Here is a 19,700-nt window from a genome sequence, read left to right as displayed (position 1 = left end):
GCTCCAAGACTCTCTGCATCAGGAACCCAACTCCGAAATACATCCACTTTGCAACATACACCCTTGTAGGAAAAATAGGGAAGGTAGATGTAATGTCCCCTTCTCGGCAGTAATCAGTGCAGTTGACTGTCAGCCTATTTTGGAGACTCGAAGGCTATTCGGAAACAAAAATTAGGGTTTCCTACCTCTGGGAGGATATTTTTGCATTTTCGAAGGCTTGCATGTTGGAGTTTGTCAGTTTGGGTTCTGGATTCCTTCTGGGTTTCCAGAAAGCTTCGCAATGAAGGTACATGTATAGCAAGTAATGGAGTTTGACTGACTTGCTTTTTTTAGTAAGTGGAGGTAGAAGCAGCTGAATTCTTTGGGTTTTTCTGGGTTTTCTGAGAGCTCTACGATGGTAACATGCAAACCAATCTGAAGACCTTTCCGAGACATACTATTTTTAGTAAGTTCGGCAACTACTCAGAATGTGGAGAAAAACACTTTGGAAACAATTACTATCTTTAGCAGTATGCTATTTATAGTAAGTACTCTTTTTGGCAGTACTATTTTCAGCAGGGGTCGACAACTCAGCTCGGTGTCTATTTCCGATAATGCAGTTCAGTACCTTGGCCTCAATTCATTTTGGCAGAATTCAACATTTGGAAGAGGAAGTATTTTTTAAATACTTTATTTTTTATCCATGGCCTACGCGAAATTTGTTTATGACTTCTAGGGATCGACTTGGTGTAAGGGATTAAATTATAACTAAATGCAAATCGGTGATTTCCTAAGTATATTGCCTCAGTTGTATTTTTATTTTTAAGTCATATTTGAGCGCCCACTTAATACATTATTTTATATATCTTATACTTATCAAGAATGGCGATATATGGTGAAAATGAATTGGGCGAACTTGTGCAAGGAAATGAAATGAAATGCAACGCCAAATGTGTACGAAATGGAATGGCATTTGGTTTGGGCGCATTTGGAACGAGTTGAATTTGAATTTGGGGCTCCAGAAAGTTATAAATAAGAGTGTTGGGCTCTTGTTTTGGTATCTATGAAAATTTGTATAATGAAGTGCTGCCGGAAAGGTGCCAAATTTGTGCTTCGAAGTTGCGAGCTTCCTAGCCTATGTCAATTTTGTGCTTGAGATATACCATCTAGCTGTGGAGAGACTATTTCTCACTCAGAGGAATAGATAGAGCATATTGAGAATGGTTTGCAACAGTTGGTTTTTTGTTTTGTGCAAGTTTTTGTGTGTTTCCTAGTTGCTGGATGGCGTCATGGCTGAAGCATATTTTCACTCCTAAGTCTCTGTGAGGGCACCTAGTGATTATGGGTATTGGCTCAAAAAAATTCTATGCATCAGGCAATGATATTTGTAAGTTTTCAGCTTCTAATTTTGAGACTTCAATTTTATAATGCAAATCGTACCTTTCAGCTTAGACGTACTTCTTTGGGGTGTGCATTGGGAAGCGTGTTGTTGGTTTGAGGTCATGTTGATGTTGTCTTTCAGGTAGTATTTGGTTGCTTAAGGTTTATTGTCAGTTTGGGTGTGTTGTGGAGTGATTTGAGTGAGTTTTGAGTGAGATAGGAGCATTTTGGTGTGGATTGGTGTTGTTGGTTATGCATTTCCAGCCTGCTGTCATATATATCAGATTTTCAAAAGTTGGATTTTGAGTGTGATTTTGAGAGTGTGAGTAGATTCGGTTGTTAGATGATGTTTGGAGGTCTCGTTGCAGTTGTCAGCTCTTAATCAGCACTTGGTTATCAAATTCTATATTCATTGTAATGCTGGTTAGTAGTACTAACAGCAACATTTTGGCTTTCTGTTGTCCCTCTGGATAAGTGGAAGAGGCTGGCTTAGCCGCCTACCTTAGATTAGCAATAATTCTTATATTCAGGAATCTTTGTAATGAATTATAAATCTGGTTAGTAGTACTAACAACCATAGATGGCACACTCGTAGAGTACTCGGCGAGTTTCAAAAACTCCCCGAGTTTTTGAGCTCTGTGAGTTTTTCTGACTTTAACTCACAGCAAAAACTCGCCGAGTTTTTGCACGGCAAGTTTCTTTAAAAAACTCGGCTAGACTAAAAAATTAGGCCCAAACATGTCAAAAAATTATCATTTTTCGTTTTTTCAGGTCAGTTTCATTCTCTTCATCAGAATATACACATGGAATATAACATTTAAGTATAAGTGGCATTTCAATATGTCTTTTTCCTTTCTTATACTTTATAACACCCGATGCCTTTATAAAATAATAAAAGTATTTTTGGCCTCGCAAGGGGCTCTGCCCCCAAACCCCCGTTGAAAAATATAGGGGGAAACTGTGTTGATGGAAGTAGGGAAAATTTAACCTCCAAGTCTAATTAGGCTCCATATAACAACATAATTAGCATTGAAGAAATCTTGGTATTATACATTTTAGAGTTGAAAGTTTGAAACTATCAGTATGAATGATGAAATTTCAAATATTGCGCGTTTGTAGATCTCCACCAAGATCTAGACCTATCTCTCTACCCCTCTTTTTTTCACCCTCAGAACTGGGAAGATCTCCACTGGGAAGAGGAAGAGGAATAGTAAATAGTTTTAGGCTTTTAGCTACAGCTGGGAAGAGGAAGTTGTAATTGTAATTTGTAATGATTTATTTACTTTTGGTTTTACAAAAACTATTTACTATTTTGCTTCCAACCATCAGCATTCCTCAGGAGGATGCAATTTTGTACAGTTTGCATTTAAATATATCTAGAATCAGCTTGTTTCTTTTGTGTTATCATTTATTGACTCATTGGATGCATCTTCTCATTAAATTTTGCAAAAAAAATGCACTTTTTACTAAGTTTAAGCATGTTTTTAAGTTGCCGAGTTTTTCCCGAGTTTTCCCCAAGTTTTTTTCCCAGGGGCTTGGCGAGTCGAGCCGAGTCGCGAGTAGTTCAACTATGCTAACAGCTATCTTTCTGATTTCTTATTTGGTTCCCACTACATAAGTGGAAGAGGCTGGCTTGGCTGCCTATGCTGAGTTTGTAATACTATCCTCCAGCTGCATAAGCAGTTGAGTTGATTGTAATGTTGTCCTCCCGCTGAATAAGCGATGGAGTTGATATTAATTTTCATTTCTAGTCCTCCCGCTGCACAAGCGGTTGAGTGATTGCATTTTCAGTTCTTTGCCTTGTCCTTGGCTGGTTTACTACCAGGTGATTGCATTGTTTTCAATATCCCGTTGTATAAGCGCAAGGGGTTGGCTTGCCGCCCGAGTATTGTAATCAGCATTTCAGATTTTGCATCTAACGATCCCCTGTCACTGTATGCTCTCACCCTCCCAGCTTGGGCTCTCGGTGATCAAAAGGTGGAAGGGTTCCTTTGAATTGATTTGGATTACATTATTCTAACCCTAACGAGTGATTGGTGTGTTGTAAATCTATTAAAAATCAAAAAAAATTGTCGGGGATATTACAATGGTATCAGAGTTGGTTTTCCTGCCAACCTGTGAGTTCAGATTGATCAAAGTTCTCCATGAGTGATAGAGAAATCAGTTATTCCTACCATCCTGTGCTTTCAGCAGAAATTCAGAATTTAATGATGGGTTCATATGAGGAGAAGATTAGAGAAGAAATTCTTGGCATGTTTGAGGAATATGATACACTTCCTCAAGTCATTGAGGAAGAATTACCTTTCAATTGTTTCATGAACCACCATTCAAAATTATGCTACAAGACTGAGTTTGCAAAGAAAATATACCATATGATAGCTCTTACTCTGTTTGCTCAAGAAGAGGAAAGAAAAACTTCAAGTGAGGAGCTTGAGAATGTTGATGATGATTCCCATGTCATGCATGCACCCACCATTGATGAGGTTGTCATTCAAGAAAAAGAAAAATCAATATTTGAGGTTTTGCATGATGAACCCCTTAATGTTGCTTATGGAGCTAGTGATGGTGTTGAATGCACTCATGTGCTTTCAAAGGAAGAGCAGATGAAGATTGAAAAAGATACTGTCATTGAGATTATACAAGCAGCTATGATAGATCAGCCACAAGGAGGTGTGAATTCTTTTGGTTCCCCTCTAATTGAGCCTAGCATTGTTTCATCACCTTCACCTCATCTTGGCAAGGAATCAAACCTTAGTTTGGGATTTGTTGGGTATAATGATGATGAGACAAGCTTCGAAGAGGAGGTACATGAGACTAGGGGCAGCCATGGAGTCGCTGCTGAAAAGTATGACAAAGATTCTAATTTTGGTATTCATCATAACAGCTGGGAAAATCAGTTTGTGGTTTCCAATGATAACCCATTGTTTGAGATGGGTATAGAGAAGACATATGACAATCCAGTTTTTGAGTTGGATGATGGAACAACTCACGATTGCAGCATTGCACTTGGTGAAAACAGCAAGGTGTGGGATCCAGGACTTCAATTGGAGTGTGCTTTCCAGCTTGGTTTTGATTCATGTTCACTTTATGAGGTGATTGGCTACCTCTTGGGAAGCCATTAGATATGACATATGAAAATGAAGAGATAGAAGGAGGATGCATTTGGAGTGATATGAAAGTAGGAGGCATCATTGTTTCTTACAACACGAGTTGTAAGTGTGGTCTTGAGTTTTGGAATTGGCCAAAAAGTGGGACACTTTATACCAAATCAGAATTGATGAGTAGTCTTGCATGCCTTTCATATGTAGTTGGAGATATTGCTTCTTCATGGGATGAATTGATTCATAGAGACTTCTACACTTTGTATTTTGAAAGGGTTCCAAACATTGTTCTTAAGCTTGTTGGAATTTTCAAAACAGCAGTAAGGAAAGGTAGTTTCCAGCTTGTTTTTTATGTAGCTCTGGAGAAAGGATATAAATATGAAATCTACATACTTGACAATCCATCCCTCGAATTGAGTAATGTTTTAGCATATACTAGTCTTCCTTTGGGGTTGGTTTTGAAGTCAACAATTACTCCTTGTACCTTAGCCATTAATGCTTTCATGGATGACTTATATGAGGATACACAAGAAGTCACATATTCCGCTAAAGTGCATGTTGATTTGGATGGCACTTGGAGTTCTAGTGTGCAACTTTCGAGGTATGCAAGAGATTATTCTTGGTTGGCTATCCTTGCTTCGGATTGTCAACAAGAGTTAATAGAGTACTGGGAGTCATAGGAGTGACCTTTGGAGTGATAAGGATCAAGATTTCAGACTTAAAGGTCTTGTTCCTTTCTTTACCAGCCATTGTGTGTTACCATTGTTTCACCTACAGGTGGATTGGAGAGAAATCTTAAGTAAGGGTTGGAACATTGATCAAATGCTTACACTCGGGCTTCTTCTTTGCAAAAGAATGGATCAGATTTTCAGATTTGGGCTTGCTGATTGGTTGCAGATTAGTCACTTCACTTTATGGTTTGCTCTCATTCAAGGGAGTTGGGGCAATTTTTGTGGTCATGTAAGTAATGATTTTCAATTGGAGATTGCTTGGAGGTGTTTTCCAGCCACTTTTGATTTATTTTTGAGCATTGCAATGCTCAACTTTCATGCTTATACTTGGAAATTTCATTGGTACTACTGTTGTCTCCTTTGTAGAGCACTTCAATCAGGTTGCACTTCATTGATTTCCATCATTTACTGCAGTAGTTATTGTTTGTTTCAGACCTTCCAAACTCAAGGAGTTCTCTTTATGTAGGTTTGTGTTGTAAACTTTAACAGTTTACCTCCAAAGTTGGTCTAGGACAGTGAACTTCTTTATGCTATGGCTCATATTTCAGAGAGCCTTGGAGTTGTGATGATGGGCGTTACCACTACTGTCCACAATCTAATCAGCTTACACATGAGTTCAGATTCTGATCAGCAGATGTATTGGATGGTTCCTTCAAGGCAGCAGATGAGTTGTTCATGGTTGAGGATTGATGGTAGAGATGAATTGATTAGAGGAGTTGGCTTTTCAGCTACTCCCACACTCATGTCCCCTATGCATTTAGGGAGATTTCAGATCGTTTATAGCTGTCCGAGTTGTTCCACACTGTTTTTGGTGACCTCTCAATTTGGGAAGTTTGATTTTGAGCATTTGCAGACGATTATGCAACCAGCCACAGGAAATCCTTTGGGTACGAATCTGTTATTCCCCACTTCTACATGGGAGAGTTTGGGTCACTATCGTCACTTCATGGTGATAGTATGCATACTTCTAGATGATGGTTGGTTGACTACAGTGAGTTTTGCTTGTTGGGGTACTCGAGTTTCTTCCCTTGAGACATGGAAGTTAAGGGTTGGTGTTATGATTTCGATTGGTGACAGTAGAGGCATTCCTTGGTTGGTAGATTTTAGAGTAGTAACAATGATTGATCTTCTTCATTTTGAGGACATCATGAGAAGTGATACTTGAATTTATGTTTTTGGTTGAGTGGAATATTCTTTCTTTTACTCAAGATCGTGATTGTCAGTGAGTTTGCTAATGTGGATTTTATAGAGTTGTCTTCGCATGATATGTTACATGGCATTGATTTCAGCTATCTCAGGAATCATGTGGAGCAGAAGAGAGTTTGGGTGAGATGGCTACACGTAGGGGAAAACTGCTACAATTCTTCCTACCACATGTCCATCAAAATTTCTCCTTTTCATGGCACTCTATGGGTATGAGACCCCTAGCTTTATTGGGTTGGTGTTTGGTGATAGCAAAGCCCCTTAGGCAAAGCATATGGTGCAGCAGTGTCAAGATATTTTTAGAGCTTTGAAGGATAACCTCCAAATTGCACAGAATCAGCAAAAGTTGTACATTGATCAGCAGTGTGTAGAGTGCTCATTTGAGGTTGGAGACATGGTCTATCTTAGACTTCAGCCTTTCAGACAATCTACTCTCAAGAAGAGTGGAGCAGAGAAACTCAAGCCACGTTTCTACGGGCCATTTAGATTCATCAGGAGAGTGGCTTATGAGTTAGAGCTACCAATGAGTAGCAAAGTTCATAATGTCTTCCACGTGTCTCGCCTCAAGAAGGCACTTGGACACAATGTAGTTGTCTCTTCTGATTGGCCTCCCTTGGATGAGGAAGGACAGTTAGTATTGATTCCAGAGGAGATCATTGATTTTAGAGAACGTTCTTTGAGGAGAAGGACAATCAAAGAGCATTTGGTGAAGTGGAAGAACTTACTTGTGGAAAATGCTACTTGGGATAATGACGAGATTTTGTAGCATCCTGGCTTGCGGATGCTTGAGGACAAGCAATCTTGGGGAGGGTGAACTATAATGTCCCCTTCTTGACAATAATCAATGCAGTTAACCGTTAGCCTATTACGGAGACACGTAGGATATTCGGAAGCAGAAATTAGGGTTTCCTACCTTTGGGAGGATGTTTTTGCATTTTCGAAGGCTTGCATGTTGGAGTTTGTCAGTCTGGGTTTTGGATTCCTTCTGGGTTTTCAGAAAGCTTCACAATGAGGGTACATGCATAGTGAGTAATGGAGTTTGACAGACTTACTATTTTTAGTAAGTGGAGGTAAAAGCAGCTGAGTTCTTTGGGTTTTTCTGAGTTTTCTAAGAGCTCTGCGATGGTATAACATGCAAACCAAATTGAAGACCTTTCCGAGACTTACTATTTTTACTAAGTTCAGCAGTTGCTCAGAATGTGGAGATTATCACTTTAGAAACACTCACTATTTTTAGCACTATACTATTTATAGTAAGTACTCTTTTTGGCAGTGCTATTTTTAGCAGGGGTCAACAACTCAGCTCAATGTCTATTTCCAGCAATGCAGTTCAGTACTTTGGCCTCAATTCATTTGACAGAATTCAGCATTTGGAAGAGGAAGTATTTTTTAAATATTTTATTTTTTATCCATGGCCTAGGCGAAATTTGTTTATGACTTCTAAGGATCAACTTGGTGTAAGGGATTAAATTATAACTCAATGCAAATGGGTGATTTCTTAAGTAAATTGCCTCCGTTGTATTTTTATTTTTTGAAGTCATATTTGAGCGCCCACTTAATACATTATTTTATATGTCTTATACTTATCAAATATGGCGATTTACAGTGAAAATGAATTGGGCGAACTTGTGCAAGGAAATGAAATGAAATGCAATGCCAAATGTGTATGAAATGGAATGGCATTTGGTTTGGGCGCATTTGGAGGGAGTTGAATTTGAATTTGGGGCTCTAAAAAGTCATAAATAAGAGTGATGGGCTCTTGTTTTGGTATCTATGAAATTTGTATAGCGAAGTGTTGCCGAAATGGTGCCAGATTTGTGCTTCGAAGTTGCGAGCTTCCTAGCCTATGTCAATTTCATGCTTGAGATATAGCACCTAGCTGTGGAGAGACTATTTCTCACTCAGAGGAATAGATAGAGCATATTGAGAATGGTTTGCAACAGTTGGTTTTTTGTTTTGTGCGAGTTTTTGTGGTTTTCCTGGTTGTTGGAGGGCGTCATGGCTGAAGCATATTTTCACTCCTAAGTCTTTGTGCGGGCTCCTGGTGATTCTGGGTATTGGCTCAAAAAAATTCTATACATCAGGCAATGATATTTGTAAGTTTTCAGCTTCTAATTTTGAGTCTTCAATTTTATAATGCAAACCATACCTTTCAGCTTAGACGTACTTCTCTGGGATGTGCACTGAGAAGCGTGTTGTTGGTTTGAGGTCGTGTTCATGCTGTCTTTCAGTTGGTATTTGGTTGCTTAAGATTTATTGTCAGTTTGGGTGTGTTGTGGGGTGATTTGAGTGAGTTTTGAGTGAGATAGGAGCATTTTGGTGTGGATTGGTGTTGTTGGTTATGCATTTCCAGCCTGCAGTCATATATATCAGATTTTCGAAAGCTGGATTTTGGGTGTGATTTTGAGAGAGTGAGTAGATTCGGTTGTTAGATGATGCTTGGAGGTCTCGTTGCAGCTGTCAGCTCTTAATCAGCACTTGGTTATCAAATTCTATATTCATTGTAATACTGGTTAGTAGTACTAACAGCAACATTTTGGCTTTCTGTTGTCCCACTACATTAGTGGAAGAGGCTGCCTTAGCCACCTACCTTAGATTAGCAATAATTCTTATATTCAGGACTATCTGTAATGAATTGTAAAGTTGGTTAGTAGTACTAACAGCTATCCTTCTGATTTCTTATTTGGTTCCCACTACATAAGTGGAAGAGGCTGGCTTGGCCGCCTATCCTGAGTTTGTAATACTGTCCTCCCGCTGCATAAGCGGTTGAGTTGATATTAATTTTCACTTCTAGTCCTCCCGCTAAATAAGCGATGGAGTTGATATTAATTTTCACTTCTAGTCCTCCCGCTGCACAAGCGGTTGAGTGATTGCATTCTCAGTTCTTTGGCTTGTCCTTGGCTGGTTTACTGTCAGGTGATTGCATTGTTTTCAATATCCCGATGTATAAGCGGAAAGGGTTGGCTTGCCGCCCGAGTATTGTAATCAGCATTTCAAATTTTGCATCTAACGATCCCCTGTCACTGTATGCTCCCACCCTCCAGCTTGGGCTCTCAGTGATCAAAAGGTGGAAGGGTTCCTTTCAATTGATTTGGATTACATTATTCTAACCCTAACGAGTGATTGGTGTGTTGTAAATTGTAAAAATCCTTCCTAGACGTATTCCCTTTTCAAAAGACAAAGTAATGGTCCATTGCAGCAACTAGATAATTTTTGAATGGACATATACATTCTACAGGTTCAATGGTTTATGAGATTGTCCATATTAAATATAATTTGTAAATAAATAGCCATTACTCTTATGTTTCTGTTTCACACGAATTAACAACCTTTAATTTCCCAGTGATTGAAGACTGCATCATAACAATGTATACATTCACTCTTTCCCACTATATTTATATTCCGTAATACATTATTCAAAACATGAAATTCACTCCACACAATAATATTATTATTGAAAACAAGGATGCTAAATTGACAAGCTATAGAATATTTGCGAATTAATATGCACCTGAAATTTGTAGCATTAATGTAGAGGAAAATACCAATTGCAGACCAGATGTCGCAATCTTCCAATTGGCGTTCTTATTTGCTGATTCTTCACTTCCGATATCTTCAAAACCAGAATATACAGACCCGTCACAAATCTTTGTGGCTGTATTTTGTTGATTGCATAAAGCTTCGGTTCTGAGCATTGTCAATGGAACGGCTCAACATATGTCACCAGCCGTAATCTGTCCACGGCACACCTTTATTATCGAACAGTAATGAGAATTCAACTCACGATTCTACAGAATTAAATTAGATTTGGAGCCATGTGTGACAGAAATTCCGCACTGTTTAAACCCGATATCTTCAAACAATCATCTTTCAAATTTCGCTTCCACTCCAATGGGCCAGATTTACTCTGACGAAAGGATCAATTTCTTGTCTTTTTCTCTGACAAAATCTACTTAGTTTATTCTCCGTTTGGCTGGAACGTATTATATCCTTCAAACCACACTAGCTTCTTAATTTCCAATAGGCCAGGCATAACCCGACGAAAGGAACTGAGTCTTATTCCCAAACTCCGTTGGAAAACTTTAATGCTTTCACAAACCAGATTCTTCGTATATTTTTCCCTACAGTGAAGCCTTCCTTTAAAAGCTTTGAAATGAAGAACTAAATTAGTTCCGCAAACTGAATTCAAACTACCTGACATGTCTTCGATACTTCTTCCATTTTCCAGATATTAGAAAATAAACCATCAATAATTAAATATTAGTAAATAATGGTTTATTAACTTATTAATTATTTTATATTAGTGAATAAATTACTAACATAAAATAATTAATATTACAATGATTTATTAATTAATTTATATTAATGAAATGGAAAATTAATATATAAAATAATTAATATATTTCCCTGTCTTAACTTAGGTTAGGAAATTATTAGGGAACATTACATAAATCTGTTAAAAATCAAAAAAAAATTGTTGGGGATATTACAACAGACCCACTTCGACTAAGAATTGCTCGAAAGTTGTGAAAAGGGAAAACACACTGCAAGAAGTATTAAAAAGGCATAATACCTTTTATATAGCTTTTTAGAAAAAATGACACCTAATTTGCGAAATTTGCGACTTACAATGTAAAATGTCTTCATGAGTAAACATTTTTTCTCCCTTCTTGCCATTTTTGAATTTTGAAACCCATTTTTAACAAAAACAATGCCAAAGTCATAAAATCATGACGAAAAAGGGAGAAAAATGCAATTTTTCACTTCCTCTTGTCCTTTTTTAACCCCTATTGACAACCTCTTGGCAAAAATGCAGCCCAAGTAGTAGAATGCAATTTTGAATGAAAAAAAAACATCTCCCTTTTGAACAAAATGTAAAGATCAATTTCACCAAAAACAACATTTAGGCCACAAAAAACTGATTTTTCAAACAAAAAATGATGTTATAGGCATTGGATGTGAATACTTTTATTTTAGGCAAACTTCAAGTCATCAACAATTTTTCAAAAAAAGAGTTGAAAGAAAGGTTTTTAGAATGGGTGTTAACAACTTTTATAACATTTCACTATCCCAAGATATTGTCAAAACACTATAACAAAGATGAAGGTAAATGCCAATAAAAATTAATTTCCAAAGTCAAGTAGTGAAACACATGGGAAGAGAAAATGGGGCAAATAATTCTACACATGATAGTATGAAGAAAGGTTTGGTCAAGAATCAAGATAAAAGACATCTTAGGACAAGCAGTAACTCCATCTCCATTCTATAGTGCAATACTCATGTTCAACTCCTCCAATTCTGTGTGTTGCACATTATGCCAGTACAAACCTATCAAATCATAATTCCTCAACCATATTTGATCCAAAATTATAGGCACAAGCCACAACTCTTTGCTACCAAGGCTCTCCTTGTTGAAAGTGATCCTAATAAGGGTGTTGGGCATTCAAAACAACATGTGCATTTTACTCTTTGAGAAATAATTATTCCTAGAGGCAAGTTACCTTGCAAACACAACGTAAACATTCCTCTTCATATGAAATAAAAGAAGTATACAAGGTGGTACTTTAGACTTGTGTACCTTGATGTAAAAATTCTTCACAAATTCACTATTGTGCAATATATGGATTAATAAAAGAAGTATACAAGGTGGTACTTTAGACGTGTATGCCTTGATGTAAAAATTCTTCACAAATTCACTATCGTCCAATATATGGATTGATATCACCCATCTTTGTGCTTTTGAGGCATGTCTTCTTCAGCTCAAGAGTGTTAACCTACCCTAGGGCAAGAGTGCACTTGCTTTCAGCCATATCTTAGGTATATAGCTTCCAAAGAATAACTTGTACACCTTTACTAGGAATGGTTCAATATATAGGTATAGGTTCTCATATCATCCAAATATGTTAACCTTTTATATCAAAGGTTGGAGAAAATACTGATGAATAGCAATACAAGAAAGATAGAAAAACTAGCAGGAGGATTTGAAATGGGAGAGCACGTGCGTGGAGCAAGAACGGCTAGGGCTGCAAGGGAAGATGCAAGCGGTGAAGATGAGGGAGATCTCGATGGTGAGGTGGATGGTGTGGGCTGCCTCGCCTTCTTCCTTCCTTTTTTCGGCCTTGTTTCTTGTTTCTTGGTTGGCTTGCTTGAGCAGGAGAAAGATGCTCGAGGGCGCTGACTTGCAATTTGTGTTGGGTTTTCTAGAGTAGGCAGTTGTTCCTCTGTTTCATTCTCTGGAGGACGCTCTTGTGTGGGGTGCTCATCATGTTGATTTTGCGAACTCTTGGAAGCCCATTTCCTCAATGCTTTTCTCTCCTTGTCGTGCTCGATTGGCCCAGCATTCGGTTTTTGTTTGGATGGAGGTCTTCATCTTCTGCTTCAGTCTAGTGTGAGGACTCCTTTCCTCAAGTGTGGATGCTTTTGGTGGGAGACTTCATTGGTGTTTTCTGCCCCCATTCGGTTTATGACTGTGACAAATGCTCTTATGGGGCTTGGCTCCTGTTTGGTTGCCGGATGGAGGTCTCAGAACCTATAAGGGTTTTTTTTTGCTTGATCTTTGGCCCCTGCTCTTTTCTAGATCCATTTTTCTCTTATGGGGTTTTGTTGTTGTTCATATTTCTGAGAGGCTATGTGGAAGTTGTTTCTGCCCTGACTGGGAGAGCTTCAAGTTTGTTTCTTTGAGGGCTTCTTTGGATGTCTCAGCTTCTTCTTGGCCCTTGAGGCGGAAATATGGTGGTATCATTGTTTCTCTTCTCTCCTTGAGCTCCTATGTTTATATTGATCTATTGGGAGAGGTTTTTTTGTTATGGATTCCTGCAGACTCTCTTTGGTATGTGGTTTTCCTAATGATGGGGTCTAGTTTTCTATGTTTATATCTTTTGACTCCTGGGTCTCTTTGTGATGAGGGTTATATTGTCCCTCTCCTTCTTGGTTCCACTGCTTTGCTCGTTGTGCTTCAATTTATGCATCTTGGGGTTACTCTGGTTTTTCCTATAGAGGTGGTCTTATCTTGTATTGAGGGGAAGATAGATGTGGCTAGAGGTGACCATTCTCCTATTGAAGAAACTCATAAATACAAGTAGCTGAAATATTCTAGAATTAATTTCAAATCTGATTTAACAAAATCTATCAAATGTAAGAGCAACCTAGATCATAAAACGATATTACATATCTATTTCAGACATACCCATTTGCTGATTTGATGAAATAAAGGTCTACTTCAGCAATGACCAAAAAATACAATGTCCAGAAACCCTAGGTACTGCACCAAGTGATTTCAAAATGGTACGGCTGGGGGTTGAACTGATTAGTAGCAAATTATAAACACCAAGAAGGCAGATTTAAACCCTCAAAGACCAATCTTCTGCCATTAAACCCCCACATCCAAGCTCTTGAAATGGTACAACTAACATGAGGAAGTATAACCAACAATGAACAACAACAAAACCCTCCAAATCACCTTCCAAATCAATCTCTATCAATTAGATATTCAATAAACTCTCCAAAACTGAAATGTAGATCTTCTTCAATGAGCCCAGCTTTGACCTCTGAATGAAATCACCAAGTATTCTCCAGATTGTATCTCTCAACAACGTAGAACATGTTGTCTACAAGGGTTTTCGTCCTCATAAACCAAAGATGAAGAAGTAACCTCCTCCAAACAAAAGCAATATCAAAATCCAAACTCAACATACCAAATGAACTCTCAATTCACCTTTTTATAAGCCTTTTAGGGACTTTCCAGAAACCCCCTTTTAAAATCACATTATTAATTTATTAAGCCTTTTAACTCCAAAAAAAGATTTAATTTACTTGTTAAACATTTCCATCACTTAAAGTCACTTTTAAGTGTCTCAATATTTAAAACTCTTTGTTCTCTTTCCAACGAGCTATAACACTAAGGTGCCCAATACATTATTTTAATTAAAATGGCAACCTTGGTGAAATTAATTAAATATAGCTCAATAATACACCCAATTAGTGACAATGGTCGAAATGCATCAAAATTGAAATCTAACTGTGTAGGAGTAATCTTGATGATGAAAGATGATAAACGGACCCAATTGGGTGACCTATTAAAAATAGATGCTCCCTCCAAGAATCTTGGAGCCCAAACCATAAGCCAAAAATAACATTTGAAAGCATCATAGCATCATGTGACTCCTCTAAACCATCTAAGCTCACCGGTAACATCAAATTACCCCTCTGAATAAGTTGACACAAATCCAAAAAGTTAGCAGCAACTGCACTAGTGGAGAACTTGAAAATGGGAACATTACATATTGCCTTCTTATATCTTTGCAATTAGATAGAATGCCTCCAAGAGACGTGTCCGATGTCTCTTCCTAAACACATCTTTGTACTACTCCATAATTAATTGATTGTAATCACTGCCACCTTAATAGGTTATTGATGATCTCTTAACAACTAGGTGTTAACACCAATGGCCATGACTAATCACTTCCTTACTAATAATCGATGATTATTACTTTGTTGAATCATGAATATCCTTATCACTATTAACATGACCACAGTTTGATAATAATCTCAAAGCAACTTGTATTACTTCCTCAATGTCAATTTGACTTATCCAAACATATGGTCCGCTTTAGATTGTAGTAATAGACATAGGGAAACCCGATAATGTCAACTGATCCACTGCAAGTTATAAGTATGGGTGATGATCGATATGGATGAAGTCTTGAATTGTTGCTTAGTCACTTTAGGTTGATCTTGATATGTGCTCATGATGTTTCTTCTTAACGGTTCTAAGTGTTTGCTCAAACTTATTTCACCCTTGATATATTAGTTTTTATCATTGATAATATATCTAACATCTTCATGTATGATCTTTTGATACCAATTACAATTTTGTCTCTTTGAAAGACTTCACAAAATTGAAGATACTTGATTGACAAGATGTGAAGATGATGGGGACATCACATCCACAAGAAAAGATGTTGAATCAAAGCTTTGCAACAAGGGTTTTTGGAAATCAATAATGATAGAATGAAAAAAAAATTTAATAATTGTTTTTTAATCCTTTTTCTATCCAACCCTTAAAGTAATTAAAAAATTACTTTTTTATTTGAATATTCGTTTTATTTTCCTTTTTAATTATTAATTACCTTTTGGATAATTAATATTCCTTTTGATTGAATATTTACCATTTTTCACTTTATAGTTTTTATTCACTTTTTGGCCCCATTTAATAGTAAATCAAGTGTCCTTTTTCCAAAGATATAGTTATACTACCTTTGGACAACTTAATAAATTATTATTATATTATTCCTTTGCAAATCCTCCCCTTCAATCTCCATGGAATAAGAATAGGCTTCAAGTCCTCCGATTAATTTAGTTTGAAAAAGGGGACATTATAGTCCGCCCTTCTTGAAATTGTTTGCCCTCAAGCAAATTGCAAGCTAGGATGCTCAAGAAGATTTGGACCCTCCCAAGAGGAATCTTCAATCAGAAGATCCTTTCATTGTACAAGATGCTCCATAATCGTCTTGTTTCTTCATTTTTTTTTCCAAACATCCAAGATAGTTTTAAATACCAATATAGGTTTGCCTTCATCATCCAAAGGACGCAACCACGTAGAAGGACTAACAAGCTGCTCCAATGCCCTTTTGAGCCATGATGCATGAAACACATTGTGTATCCTATTGTGCTCTAGTAACTCAAGCTCCTAAGCCACCTCACCAAATCTTTGTGTGAACCTGTCTAGCCCATTAAAATGAATCTTGAACTTTTCAACTCCACTCTTCTTGATATAAGACTATCTATATTATATAGTTGTATCCTTAAGAAAACCATGTCACCTACATCGAACTCCTCTTTGTGCGATGTTGGTCTACACATAATTTCTGCTGGTTTTGAGCATAAGAGTTTTTCTTTCAAGACGCTCTATATATCTTGGCTTTGTGCAAGCAAGTCTCATGCTCTTGGTACTCTATTATTAGAAATAACTGAATCTATAAAGGAAAGAGTGTCATAGCCATAGAATGCTCAAAAAAATGACATACCGATTGAATTACTGCACGCAACTCACAATAGGACATATATTTTTCTTTTGAAAAACAATTTCTCTTCCATACTTCGCACAACTCAATACAATCTGTGAGCTTCTATTTTTGAAACTAAATTGCCTTTACACACTTTAGCACTACAATTTGATTTTCTGATACTTAATCTCTTTTCCAAAAGTACATGAAAATCTTTGGACTTAGCACATCACTCCAACAGCAACCTCCCTTCCTTCATCAAGACGTATGATTTCAAGAGCCTCTAGACCACAATCCTACAAAAGTCTGAAAAGGACAAAACTTGACAAGACAAAACGAACTAGACAAGACCTGAAATATGATTTGCAATTATGAAAATGACCATGTTTGACATGAAACGTGACTCAATACAAAAATTCTATATGGGTCCAACAAGGGATTCTACCGTTAAACTTCTAGTACCTTTGTAGTCCAAAGTGGATTATTTGTGCATTATAGTTTCGATTGTGTTGAAGCTTCTGCATCAATGTTCCGGATCACACCCCATGATCTGAAAGGTTGATGCAAAAACTTCAACACAACTGAATCCAGAATTACAACGCATAGTACGATGGATTGTGGAAACTTGATATTATGGATTATTTTTCCAACATAGTTTCTATGACAAAGTATTGTTACTTGTTCATTGATACCATCTTATATTTAATTTTAATTATATTCAAATGCAATTGTTAAGATTAGAAATAGATTGTAAATACATTTTTTCTCGTAAAAAAGTTCCCAATGGCCTTCTTTGATAATATATAATATAAACCAAGTGTAGCCACTGTGCCCGTGGCCTTGTCATTACCTTGGCCAATTTCCCTTTCTTCGTGCAATTTCATTCCTTGCATTGGTCCTCCACATCAATCTTGAGTTTGTATTTTATGTAAAACCACTACAAATAACCATGAAAATAAAGGGATATCATCCCTTAAAATGGAAAGCCAATCATTGAATTCATAGAATCATTTCATTTGAAAATCGATCAATGGAAGAACATTCATATATAGCAGTAAGCACATTTAAACAAGGATCAAACCAGGTGCCATGGTTGTGTCATTAGCTTTGCCCGGGAGTGATTCTAACTCCCATTAATCCTATGTTTTACTGATATAGTCATCGAATAAAAACTACTTTTTCTCACCTCATACAAAATAAGCTATCCAGGCTGATGTTTACGGTGCTTCTCACGTTTCAGACTTCTGCGATATGTGATTTATGATGATTTGTGGTACTCATACATGTATATATATCATTTTTTATTGAAGAACAAGTTGGACTCCAAATTTCAAATAAACAACGACAAATGGAATAAAATGTCTAGCTCTGTGGGACTAAGAAAGGCTTCAGAAAAAACAACAAACCTTGGCTTTGTTTTGAAGCTTCTCTGCAAAGGCAAGATATCTTTTTAAGGAATAGTCATTTGAACTGCCGTGAGCTGCCAGCATGGCCTGTGAATATCAAAAGAGAGAAAGAAGAATTAGAAAACCTAAGAAAATGCTCAAAAGTAAACAGTCTGCATGTTGTTTGTTATTTGGGAATTACGATCATAGTTTTGAAACTCGCAACTGGGCAAAACCCGGTATTGGACAAGTTTTCAGCGCAGACTAGCCCAGCACTCACGAGTACTCACCACTAGTTCCAGCCCGCAACTTGCATCTCACGCATACTCGTGATTTCTACTAGTTTTCAGCAAGTTTTAAATATCTCAAATAAGAATGTGCCAGCTGTTTAAGTCTTATGTAAGAAAACAGGGTGCAATGCAAATGGGAAGCTCACCTCGTCGGACATGAAGGGTGCAATTTGGGGCGCATATGCAGCGAGAACGGCAGAAGCAGTGGCGGGGCCCACTCCTTTGACAACACACATCGCAGTCACTGCCTCTTTCAAATCAGGAAGCGCTGCAAAGGCCTTTTGTGATGCTTTTTTCACTTCCTCTTCATCCGCTGCAGAAACAAAGCTCAAAAGCCTCGGCCTGCATTCCACTCTTAATTCAGCACACTACACTCAACGAACAAAAGCTTTTCTTCATAGACAGCACTTACCTCCATTTGCCTCTACTTAGTTTCCATTCCATGATCTTTTTGAGCTCTTCTTTGGTAATGTAGGAAGTAGGGTTTCGAGCTTGTAATATAGGAGGAAGAGCCTGCGTGTAGAACTTATCCAACTCTGCAAGCTTACTGTTTATGTGAAGGGCATAATCGGACAGCGCTTTTCTCCATTGCTCAACATCACAACCACTAAAGTCCATTTCTTTCTATTAAATTGTACCTCCAATACCAGCATTCAAATTATAGTCTCCACTCTAGTTGCTGAATTTTATTGCTATCTCCAGCGACAACTCAGCTGAAATCCCAATTCGGACAAAACAGCCTTTTCCCGCCACTAAGGACTATTCTCGTGCCCTTGGGTGCGCCATCTTTGTTTTCCGAACCAAATTTCGTAGTTTATCGATCTTCCAAAAATTGCATACCCGTGCCTCTCTTAATTGTGAAATTTTTTTTTTCCAACACTACGAAATGAAGTCATAAATCTTCTCATTTCTAATATAAACATTCTATGAACAACATTCCATGGACAACATTCAAGAACAATATCTCATGTCTTCGTTGTAAAAACACAATCACCACAATTACATTATCTCATGTCTTTGTTGTAAAAACACAATCACCACAATTACATGATCTCATGTCTTCGTTGTAAAAACACAATCACCACAATCACCACAATTACATTATCTCATGTCTTCGTTGTAAAAACACAATCACCACAATTACATTATCTCATGTTTTCACTGCAAGAACATAGTGCTAATATCAATTTAATTGTAATTGTTATTATTAATTTCTATTACTTTTTTTTATCATGATATTTAACTAGTATAGATATCTTGAATACATCTACCTAAAACAATGCTATTAGGTGTCAAGGAAAAGATGCAAACCACAATCTCCTATTTTGAACTTTTAAGATGACTCCAATAAAAGCCTCATGATATTTAAGCGGCTTATAATTTGTGTAGTTTACAATGTGAGTGCTTGGTAGGCATATCAACACATTTACAACATTAGCATTTTTATAATCAAAATATTAACCTATAGTGGCCTAGAATTTTTTTTGTGGTAGCACATATATCCAATGATATAAAGAACCACTGTCATATTGTTGAACTCACTCACTGCAATAAAACAGGCTTGTACGAAATAATTGTATGCTTTACTATTACAATTGATAGAATTAGAATCAAGATGAGCTTATTT

General features: G+C 37.2%; 1 protein-coding gene across 1 annotated transcript in view; it reads right to left on the bottom strand.

Moving 5' to 3' along the window:
* The window catches only part of LOC131065318 (uncharacterized), an 82,341-nt gene extending 63,380 nt beyond the window's left edge, over nucleotides 1-18,961 (bottom strand). The window contains exons 1-3 of the mRNA XM_057999795.2: nucleotides 18,486-18,961; nucleotides 18,220-18,415; nucleotides 17,805-17,891 (exon numbers count right to left, since the gene is read on the bottom strand). Coding sequence (XP_057855778.1) covers nucleotides 17,805-17,891; nucleotides 18,220-18,415; nucleotides 18,486-18,691 — 489 coding nt within the window. The 5' untranslated portion in view covers nucleotides 18,692-18,961. The remainder of the gene's footprint in view (nucleotides 1-17,804; nucleotides 17,892-18,219; nucleotides 18,416-18,485) is intronic.
* Between the last annotated feature and the right edge of the window lie 739 nt (nucleotides 18,962-19,700).

This window comes from Cryptomeria japonica, chromosome 1, assembly GCF_030272615.1.
Source record: "Cryptomeria japonica chromosome 1, Sugi_1.0, whole genome shotgun sequence".
Classification (NCBI taxonomy): domain Eukaryota; kingdom Viridiplantae; phylum Streptophyta; class Pinopsida; order Cupressales; family Cupressaceae; genus Cryptomeria; species Cryptomeria japonica.
The sequence above is the reverse complement of the archived record's forward strand: the minus strand, read 5'-3'. Positions and strand labels throughout refer to the sequence as shown.